General features: G+C 52.5%; 1 protein-coding gene across 1 annotated transcript; it reads left to right on the plus strand.

The window, feature by feature from the left end:
- Positions 1–307: 307 nt before the first annotated feature.
- On the plus strand, positions 308–10,818 carry LOC149308609 (tumor necrosis factor ligand superfamily member 10-like). Its single transcript, XM_089537127.1, has 5 exons — positions 308–565; positions 6,127–6,273; positions 6,481–6,517; positions 7,127–7,231; positions 7,740–10,818. The coding sequence occupies exons 1-5, from the start codon at positions 308–310 to the stop codon at positions 8,183–8,185; spliced, it is 993 nt and encodes a 330-aa protein (XP_089393253.1). The 3' UTR covers positions 8,186–10,818.
- The last annotated feature ends 89 nt before the right edge of the window (positions 10,819–10,907 follow it).

Genomic DNA, 10,907 nt, shown 5'->3' on the forward strand with positions numbered 1-10,907 from the left:
GGGTTCTTTCTCCTTGGGGTCTCTCTCAGTCAAGAAGGCCCCGACTGGCCCTGGTTTTGGAGGGCGGAGAGGGACCCCTGGCCCTCCCTGGCAGGGGAGCAGCAGCAGCAGGAGGAGGAGGAGGAGGAGGGCTGGGGGCGGGGGCCGGTGGGCCCTCCTCCTGCTGCTCCTTTTCCTGCTCCACGTGGCGCGGGGCCCGGGCTTTGTTTACTGCGGGGCTGGGAGGAGGAGGAGGAGAAGGAGGCGGAGGAGGGCCAGGCGACCGAGGCAGCTGGGCCCAGGGCTCCCTCCCTCTCTCTCTCCGGCCATGGCTCCTCCGTCTTCCCCGAGGGCTCCGTCCCCTTCGTCCACCGCCGCCGCCGCCGCCTTCCTCCGCTCGGAGAGCAGCTCCTCCGCGGCCCCGATGCTGGAAGAAGGGGAGCCAGAGGGGCAGGCGAAGGCCAGGGGCCCGGCAGGGCCGGGACTGGGGCTGGGGCTGGGGCTGGCCCTGGTGGCCCTGCTGCTGGCCCTGCAAGTGGCCTCCGCCGCAGCCCTCTTCCTCCACTTCTCCAAGGAGCTCCACCAGGTCAGTCGAGGACGAGAAGGAGACCCAGGGGAAGGAGGGAGGAAAGAAAGAAAGAAGGAAGGAAAGAAAAGAGGGGAAGGAGGGGAGGGAATCCCCCTGGAAAGAGGCCCCCCACCGGAGCCGAGGCCCCTCTCCTCCTTCCCCTGCTGCCGCCCCCCTCCGGATGCGGCCTGAGGCGGCCCTCGGGGCTGCAGAGTCGCCCCCCCTTTTGTGAAGGGAATTGGGGGGAAGGGGTTTTGGGGGGGCTCTCTGGGGGCTCGCTTTCCCTTCCTGAAGGTCCATGACTTTGGAGGACTCTTTGCTGCTTTGGGCTCCGGAGAGGCCTCCTTCTGCTGGGCCTCTCCTCCTCTTGGGACCCTCCCTCCCTCCCTCCCTCCCTTTCCCTTTGGAGACGCCGCCAGCGAGAAGGAAGCCTGGTCCTGGGTGCGAATCTTGTCTGGGGGAAGGTGGCGGAGGCTGTCTCTGGCCCCTGGCTGCTCTCTCTCTCTCCCAGCCCCAGGAGGAAGAAGAATAGGCCGGAGAGAAGGAGCCCAAGGGAGGGGGCTGCTGGGCTTCGTCTGCCTTCCTTCCCTTCGGGGCCCCAGCCCTCCTCCCTTCCAGCTGCTCTGGCAAAGGGAACCCAGGAGCCCCACTTAGGGGCCAGGATGCCCTCTTGCCACCCAGGGATGGGCATTTCAGCCTTGCCAGCAAGCAAATCCACTTGCCCCAGTGGAAAAGGTCTAGCAAATCCAGGAGCACTTTTCTCATCGATCTGTAGCACCGTCCAACCTTTTCTAGCCTGAGTTTTGGTGGAGTCCAGTCCATGCCAGGGATGCCAGGAGCTGGCCCTGTCTGGGTGTTTGTGGATGGAGAAGAGGGACGGGACGGCCCTGCGCACTCTTTCAGGATGGAAAGCAAACCCTTCCTCCAGGTTGGCACACACTTGCCCTGGGTCCCCATGATCCCTGGCTTCCCTTTCCTTGGGTCAGGAAGGCACAGCACCCAAAAGTGACAGGGATGGCAGTCCAGAGCTGTGAGCCATTGTCCAGGGGATCCTGGGATCCCAGGGTCAAAGGCCGAGGACTTTTTGATGCCCAGGCCAGGGCTCCCCTGCCTCCCTCTGGCACCCCTTGGGCTCCCCATTCGCCAGCCTCTACGTTTAGCTCCAGCCCCACAAGTGCTTGGAAGGGAGATGGATTTCCCAGTGATGTTGGCACCCAAAGTTATTGGGGCATCTTTCAGCAATGCTTTAGCAGTGCCTTCTTGCACTGACTATCCAGGCCCTTGTGGTTCCTTCCAACTCTGGGCTTTTATTACTCTCTTATGGCTTGGTCTTGAATGAGCAAAAGCCATGAGCTTTGCAAATGACCCACTCCTGGAGGATGTTAAATCTGGGTTTAAAGAAGTGGGTTTCAGGTGCAGATTTCTGCAGCATCCATTTAGCATTCAGCTCAATCAGAAGCTGGAAAGGTGACCTGATGGACCTCAGCTTCCAGAGAGGAGTTTGGAGAGGTAACCTTTTGGGGATTGCACTTCCCAGCCAATGGGGCATTATGGGAGTTGCAGTCCAAAAAAGGTCTCCCTTTCCGAGGCTAACCCTGCACTCCAGTCCTGTTCCCAATCCCAGCCAGACCAAATTAGAAAGTGGATGATGGAGGGAAATCTTGGGGGAGCGTCCGGTGCGTTTGAAGAAACTGCAGCCGGCAGGAGATGCTGGTCAAGAAGCATCTCCAAGAAGCAGGGAAATGCCCAGCAGCATCTTTGCCCCTCTTCCGGGGCCCTTTCTGTGCAATAATTAACCTCTTCTGGGAATCCTGTTTCCTGGAGGCTTGGCAGCATTGGCCCTTGGCACTCTTGATGGGCATCTTGCCAAACGAACCACTCAACCTTCAGACAGAAAAGGCTGGTCTGGGTTTTCTGGGCCACTTCCCTCCCTTCCTGTCTTTGCAACTTGGGCCACCTTTTCCTAAAGGTTGCAAGTGGGCAAAGCGAAACCGATGGGCAAAGCATGGAGATGCAGTTGTTTGGAAAACTCCAGCTTCTGTTTTCTGCCTGCGGTGCAGTGTTTAAAATGCAGAGCCTCTCTTTGTAAAGATCAGAAAACCTCTGGAGGCAAGGTGCCATCTCTTTTCCTCTTGAAGGTCCACTTTCTGGTCCTGGACAGATCGAAATAGATGAAATGTAAGGAAATCTCCCACCATCATCAGAGCCAGCCATCAGGAACAATCCTCATTCATTTGTATGGTGCCACTATCGGGGCAAGAGGGAATGAGGGCATTGCCACCACCATCCCAAATAAGAATTTGCATCCCCAAATAACATTCTTCTTCACTCCCAAAATTTCATGCATTGCAGTCATTTAAAATTTCACTTGATTTAGAAATTGAGGCAAAGCAAAGGGGCAGGAAAAAAGTGACTGAGGATGCATCCATGCTGCAGAATTTGATGCATCTTGACACCACTTTAACTGTCATGGCTCCATCCTATAGATTTGTAGTTTCTTATGGCACCAGAGCTCTCTGGCAGAGAAGGCTCAATATCCCAGAGAACTCCAAATCCCAGAATTCCATAGCATGGGGCCATGCAAGTTAAAGGTGTGTCAAACTGCATTAATTCTGAATGCGAAGACAGCAAGGAGAAGAGGGGTCCTGGGTGTGTGAACAGTTTTCAGTGTCTCATTCTGCGATGCTATGGATTTGGGGACTGAAGGGACATTTCATTTGGGGGGCAATTCCTATTTGGGGGAGTAGTGCTCTCATTTTGCCTCCCCATAACAACACTCCTGGGGTGATGCATCATCTTATGGAGGAGGGCCCCACGATGCCCACCTTTGCCCTGGAAGGCTTGGTCACTCTTCCCTCTCATCCAGCAAAGGGTCAACGTCTAGTGCAGCTTTGCCCAGGGCTTCGTTGCATGGCATGGGGGTCTGTTGCATTGGCACTGAGTGCCCTGCCTTTGCAAATCAAGAGCACAAAGATCCATAAGGGAGACTGTTTACATGTTATTTCGGCCCGGTGGGGATCCTCTTGATCCCTCCGTCCCAGGGATCCTGTCTGCCTTGTTGTGAATTCCTACTTATCGCCCAGCGGCTGATACACACTGGCTCCTGAGAAGGTTGGCAACCTGTGTGTTTGTTTTTGTGGCTGAGGAAGGATGGGTGTGGCGTTGCAGAGAAGTTTCCCAAAGAGATTTCGGCCAATTCTAGGGTTAGTTTGGGTTTCATTTCTCCATTGGCGGCCAGAGCCATGTTTCCAAGGTTGTGTGAAACGGGCATCCAAAGGAGGAACGCCAGCCCTGCCAGGGCCGAAGAGGGGGAGTCCGGTGCAGGCTGACCCCATGATAGGGACACTGCAGGGTCACCAGAAGTCAGAAATGACTTGAACGCACACAGCAGCAACAACAAAGTGCACCCTTGGAAAGGCTTTGGTTGTACAGTAATAGAGTGTGGAAGAGAATACTAACTTCCACAACAACCCAAATAAAGATGCACACAAGTGGACTTAACATTTGGTTATGTCACTAGCAGGACCCTGGCTTCTGTGTGTGTTATTTTAAAAGGCAGTGTTGGTTGTGAGCAAAGTTGCAAAGTCCACTTTGTGGTGATGCCTTTTATTACTCCAACTGCAAAGGCACAAAAAGGTATGCAAGCTTTTGCTATCCTGGGATCTCCATCAGGCAGCAAGAAATGCAAAGGTAGGGATGATGTGAGAAGAAAAGAAGGGTTTGCAGACCCAGGAATGGGACCCAAAGGCCTCTGGTTTCATTTTCAGCTGTGTTTACTCTTCCCTCAAGCTTTCCAGGAGGGAGGGAGGAAAGCCATAAATGTTGTTTTGTTTTTCAGGTTTGGAAATGCAACCCTCTCTGCCCTTGTAAACTCAGGGCTATCTGCATCCAGTTGAAGGTCAGAGGCTGCTTTGTTGAGGAGGCAGGGTTTTGTAATTTAAATCAAGCCTGGAGATAATTTTAGAGATTGGATTAAGTAAAGAAAGAAGATAGGAGCAAACAGACAGTTTTACCTAGTGGCTGGAGAGGGCTTGTGATTGTTAAAACTGCCATTGAAAAATCAAGCTTTCAAGCTCACAGACAGCGCTCCTCTTTTGCCTCCAACTCTATATTTTTTCACATTTCCAGAACATAGAGATAGAACATGCAGTGCCCGGTATTCGTTGGCGGCCTCCCATCCACATCCTGACTAGGACTGACCCTGTTTTAGCTTCCTGAATCCTTTGCCTTTAGGGTTTTTCTGCTCTCAGAGGAAACAGGTCTCCTTGTCCCAGTTCCCGGGGAATGCAAAGTGTGGGGTGGCTGCATTTGTGCCCATGCCTTGCTTGGGAAGAGGATCCTGGACCGGAAGGTCTCTGGGTCTCATTCAGCAAGTGAAGGGGTGCTGCCTCTCTGCCATTTCAGGATACAGCAGTCCACCATCCCTGTTCCTGCCATGACTGTACCTTTTAGCTGAGGGTTATGTGTGTATGTCTTTATTTCAGTGCATTTTGCTTGCATTGCAGTGGAGGCTTGTGGGGTGAGGGGAAAGTGGCGTGCAAGGACACTGCCCTGGCAATGCAGACAATCTGCTGAGATGGCATCTCTCACAAGAGTAGCCAGCAAGTGCGTGCCTGGCCTTGCTGTGTCATGTGCATGTGTGTGTCTGCCTTTTGTGTTTACGCCCCATGCTCATTCCCCAACATCCGACCCACTTCCTTGGTGAGGGCTGAAAAACAACAGGACGGATGCCCAGCTTGTTCACTACACTAGTGAGTCACCCGTTGGGCATTTTGCCCAACATCTCGGTCCCCCTTGGTCTCCCTTCTCCCTCTGGCATTGGCTTAGCCAAACAGGGCACCATCCCCAGCAGGCAGCTCCTTTTGGTGGGTGCAGTTGTGTTCAATGGGGTGGGTATGGCTTCTCGGCTGGGAGACTGGGCAACTGGCCTTGTGCAGCTGCTTGCCAGCCCCTGGGGCTTGTTAATCAGGCCAGAAGCCACAGCTGCTGTGGACTCTTGGGGAAAGGATTTATTTGCTTACATACCTCAACCGCCCCTTCGAACCGACTGGGTTTAATCTGAGCTGTTCTAGCTGCGCACGCAGTAAACAAGAGATGCTGCTTCTCCTCCTTAAATTTGGCAAGAGCAGACCAAACTCTTCCCAACTTCTTGATATGAGAGTTTGTTTTCATGGAAGGAATTGCATTATTCTTGTGCAAAGTTGCACCCATTGGGAACGGCCTGGGTTTAGTCTGCGCTGCTTTAGCTGCAGTAAACAAGAGATGCTGGTCCTTCTTCTTAAATTTGGGGAGCGCACACTAAACTCTTCCCAACCTCTTAATGTGGGAATTGGTTTTCATGGAAGGAATTGCACAATTCCTGTGCAAAGTTGCACTGAGTGACATCTATTGGGAACTGCCGGACATGGAAGTTGTAAATACCCAAGTGTGTATATTGCGGGGTGGAAACAGAAGAGTTCCTTCTTCCCCAAAACCTTTTGAGGCTGTTCCTGCTGCCCATCAGGAGCCATTCCTGCAAACTGGCCCCTGGTTGGGGTTTCTGGCTCTCTAATGCCCCTTCTTTCCCTTCCCTTCCTCAGCTCAAGGCTCAGGCCCAGGGCACTTCGGAGGAATTGCGATGCCTCCAGCTTGTCAACCGGCTGCAGGATCTCTCCAACTGGGAGGAACTGGTGGACAACCAGTCCTGCCTCAAGCTGGCTGGCAGCATCAAGGATTATGTCTCCACGGTGAGCCCAGGGCAAAGGGAGGTGGAGGCTGTCTGTCTGCCTATCTTACCCAAAAAATGCACAAACAGAAACCTCCATAGCACCCTCTTTGCCTCCATCCGCATTGCACCCAGGACCCCTTAATGGTTGGGGGCAGGGGGGCTGGGAAATATTCTGTGAAATCCCCATCCTTGGATGATGCTTCACACTCTTTTGCTCCTGTTTCAGGTGATGGAGAACGTTGTCCATAAAGGAGCTCAGACTGGTGAGTCTGGGGCCAGAGGGGGAGGCAGTAGAGCAACCCACATTTATGTGCTTGTGTGTGGGGTGGGAATAGATGTGGTGCTCAGGTGAGAAGCATAGGAGATGGAAAGGGTGGGTAGGTCTGCCGATTTCTCCAAAGAACCAGCGCTAAACAGGGTTTGGGGCAAGGTCCCACCTAGGCTTTGCTGGGTGCAGTAGTAGGGGAGCAATTTCCAAATAGATGCATCAGGGTCCAATGTGAAGATCAAGCCTTGTAGGGACTATAATTCGTAGAATCCCCTGCAGCTATTGGCTGGAAGGAATCTGGGAATTGCAGCCAAAAAAAAAAAAGGGGGGGGGCAGGTCTATAAGTATTCCTTTTCCCTTGCAGACTAAAATCCATAATTATTTTGGAATGAGGCACTGGGAGAAGAGTTTCAAGTCCGTGCTTTTTATTCATCTGCCTCTCCAGTTTGCATCCTTGGAGTGCACCACTCATCATTGCCTATCACTGTGGGGACCATGGGAGGTGTAGTCCTAAAGGGCAGCAGTTTTGGGGAGGCTGCCCTAACTCTTCCAGCAAAGACTGACCTGGGGTTGGTGAAATGCTGACCTTCTGTTTCGGTTGCAGGAAGTCCAGAGAAGCTCACTTCAGATCGGCCACTGATGAGCCAGACATCGGGCGGCAAACCTTCGGCACACCTGACCCTCAGGAGACAGACCGCTGTCCGGCCAGGTAGGAATGATAGGGGGGAATAGAGAGGGCACATTTTGGAGATCTCCTTTCCAGATACAGTTGGACTGCAGCTCCCATTCTGACTGGGGCTGATGAGAGTTGGAAGTCCCAGGAGTCTATCCTCTGCCTCTGTATTTTGGAGTTGTTGTTTTTTGTATGTGAGAGAGACAGAAACGTCTCTCCAATATCTATCATCAATGCCGGTTATAATTTGCCTAGGATGGGTCTCATGCAGATTTACTGTGTTACCTCGCTTTTTGCTGAGAGGCTGCTGGGGATTGTAGTCCGACAGCATCTGGAGGGTTAGATGCTTCTCAGTCCTGCTTTTGAGTCCTGAGCAAGAGGTCCACTATCTACAAACAGCGGCTGCAGGGAGACCCAGGTGGCTTTGCCCTCTGCATACAAGATGGCCAGGCCCCCTGGCTTTTCCCATAGCCTTGAGCATAACTCAGTGGCTTTGCACCCGCTGTCCCTTCCAGGAACGCATTTCGTTCTGCTTTTCCTCCAGGAGCCCTGGCACACTTTGGGGAGCTGCAGCAGTCCTGCCAGCACCCCATCCCTCACTGGGCCAACCAGACCTTGCATGCCCACCTCCAGAACATCACCTTCCAGGAGGGCAAGCTGCACATCAGCCAGCCAGGAAAGTACTACGTCTACGCGCAGATCTACTTCCGCTACCCCACCGAGGAGGGCACCGGCGCCCGCACCTTTGGGCACCAGCTGGTGCAGTGCATCAACCTCCAGAACTCTTACGGGCAGAACGTCTTGCTGCTGAAGGGAGTGGGCACCAAGTGCTGGGCAAAGGACGCCACGTATGGGCTCCACGCTCTCTACCAGGGCGGCCTTTTCGACCTCAGAGCCGGGGACAAGCTCTTTGTCTCCGTCTCCTCCCTGGACATCAACTATGGCGACGCAGCCGGCAGCTACTTTGGGGCCTTCCGCCTGGATGGCTGAAAGCGGAGGGACCCTTTTTGAAACTGCTTCCTGGCCAGAGGCCCCCACGGACCCTATTGCTTTTGCCCTTCAATGCAGCCATTGGCCAGTGGGGCGCCTTAACCAGTTGGACCAGCCTGGAACCAGCAGGAGATGCCTGAGGCTACTGGAATGGCAGCGGCCCTGTGACTAGTCTTTCTCCTTTCGTTAGTGGTTGTGACGAAGGTTGCTCCTCAAAGGCAAGAGCCAAGAATTGGGGCCCTTGCAGACTAGCGATCTCTGGCTCATCCCACCTTAAAAGAAGGGTGAAAAGAGCAGATGAGCACAACTCAACCTCTGTGGACATGGTGGGACTTGCACAGTGGTGCAAAGCTCAGTCTTGCATAATTTCCCATCTGTGATTTGCCAAAGAGAAGGGAGCTCTCCTTCACATATCTTCCTCCAGGTAGGTAAAGCAGGTAAAGCAAGACAAGTGACCAAGAAGTGAAACGAAAAACCAAAGCTGAGCCTTCACTGGTGCCCAGGTCTGGCTGGCAGGTATCCCTGATGAGTTTGGGGCAGCTTTTGGATTGACCAGGACAGCTGCCCTCCCTCTTCCAAATTCTCCCCCTTTGGCGTAACTTTCTGCCAACCTGGGAATTCTTCCCATAATTTCAGTTGAAAAACAGGGTTTAAAAATACCTCCTAATGGCATTAGGGGAAACAGAAAACCAGTTCCTGAGGAACAGTCTCCCTTAAGAATGGCTGCATGCAATGCTGCACTTGTTGCATTTAAGTGAGTCAGGTTATCTGCTCTGCTTTGCTAAACTGCCTTGGCAAGAAATGTAGGTCAGTGTGTCACCCGCTTGCACACCTTGCAGGCATGAGAGAGAGACAGAGAGAAGACCTGAGAGATGGAGGGGCATCTTGGCTTCCTATTCCTGGTGCACCTGGACCCAGGCACCCAGGAAGCCATCCTCTTGGTATCTCTCTCTCTCTCTCTCTCTCTCTCTCTCTCTCTCCCCAAATTGGGTGTGACACTGACTGGCATTTCAGGTTTGCATAAAAGCTTGCTGCTCAGATGAACACAAGTGAACCTGGCTGCCCTGGACAAGAAAATCTGGTGCTAGTTGGAAAGTCAGAACAGACAGACATAAGAGGGAAGGCCCCTTCTGTCAATGTGGACAGTCTGGGAAACTGAGGCAATCACAGCTGGGCGTTTCTTGCAATGGGAATAAAGAATGCTGGCTTACAGGGAAACATAGGCAGCAGCTAAAATGCACAAGAGCCTAAAGGTCAGACTGGGTATAGCGGAGTAACCTTGTCAGGAGGTAAGAGGTTGCCACTTAACATTTCCTCCTTTGAGGCTGTTGGGTTTTGCTGCCAATCGCGTTTTCAGAAAGAGAGACGCCCAACTGCTGCCACACTGTGGCTGTTTGTCAGAGGCAGCTGTTAGCCAAGGAAAAATAATTCTGCACAGACACAGATAAGGATAAATCATCCCAGACTTAGCATGGCAGCTCTGCCCAGGGAAAAGAGACCTGGGTGCACCTCTGGGATGGGCAGAGGGTCCAGGGGTCCAGCTGGCCTTGCCAACCCCTTCACTCCTCTGCTGCTGAACAATACCCAGGGCCTTCTGACCATAACGACCACCTGGCTGGCCAGCAATGGTTCTCTAGGGTACCAGACCTCTTGCTCATCTGGGCCTCCTTTTTGACCAAAGACAGCTAGGATAAATATGGGTTCTGAGCAAGTGAGAAGCAGAGCTTGGACACAATCAGAGTTAGCAATGATGCATCAGTGCAAAGATGTTGAAATTAACCTGTCAGCCATTACAAAAAATTAATGTTTTGTTTGTTGAGTCATTTGCAACTTAATCATAAGAAGAGTTTAGACATATTAGAAATGGCCAATAATGGGAACGTCTTAATTGTTACTCGGTGCCAACTGGCATTTGATGATTAAAGTAAGTGATTTTCAAAACACTGTTGAGAACGAATTAGGGGCCAGGATCAACCCAGGGCAGCAGCTCCAGATCAGAATGGGAATGGATCTTGTCCCAAACCCAGGAGAGCCATTAACACCAGCTACTACAAGTTGCACTGGGCCCAATGGACTAACAGTTGGTCTAGATCAGTAGTCCCCACATTGTGCCCTTTAAAAGATTTTAGAGTTCAGTTCCCAGGAGCTTCAGCCATGTTGGCCAATAGCCTGGGATTCTGGGAGCTGAAGTCCGAAATCTCTTAAAGGGCACAGTTTGGGGGCCTGGAGCAAGTCAGGTCTGGCCTCCTCATCTCTGTGGAATTGAGAGGAATTGGGAGGAGGGTCCTTCTGCTAAACTACAAGAGAAAATGCATGTCTCGGTTACCTTCTTAAGGGAGAGAGATGCCCGGCTGCTGTTCCTCTGGGTAAAGCTAAAGAGGATTAAACTAGCAAGCGAGTTCATTCACTGCAGGCACAGAGGAGTCATTCTGCTGGGGAGCAGAGTTCAAAATGAACTTGGAAAGGGTCCCTCTCATTCACAAAGCAGCAAAACAAGATTTCATTCAAGTGGCTCCTTTAAACAGCTGATCTCTCCTTCAAAAAAATATATCGGTCAGCGTAGAGAAAGGAGTTGCTTCATCAGAAGGGCATGCAGCAGGAAGTCCTGCCAAGAACGCTCCCATTCGCCCCATTGCAGCTTCAGGGAGGGCTATTCCACCATCAGCCCCCAACATCTCCCTCATCCTCTAGACATTGTTAAGAGAAATTAGCAGCAAAGCAA

Source organism: Sceloporus occidentalis, unplaced genomic scaffold, assembly GCF_023333645.1.
Source record: "Sceloporus occidentalis isolate IW3139 unplaced genomic scaffold, rSceOcc1.0.p SCAF_8, whole genome shotgun sequence".
Lineage (NCBI taxonomy): Eukaryota > Metazoa > Chordata > Lepidosauria > Squamata > Phrynosomatidae > Sceloporus > Sceloporus occidentalis.

Bases quoted from the DNA above. Each gene is read 5' to 3' on its own strand.
- LOC149308609 (XM_089537127.1), top strand. From the start codon at position 308: ATGGCTCCTCCGTCTTCCCCGAGGGCTCCGTCCCCTTCGTCCACCGCC. The intron at 6,274-6,480 runs GTGAGCCCAGGG...CTCCTGTTTCAG, and splicing joins TCAAGGATTATGTCTCCACG to GTGATGGAGAACGTTGTCCA. The intron at 6,518-7,126 runs GTGAGTCTGGGG...TTTCGGTTGCAG, and splicing joins CCATAAAGGAGCTCAGACTG to GAAGTCCAGAGAAGCTCACT.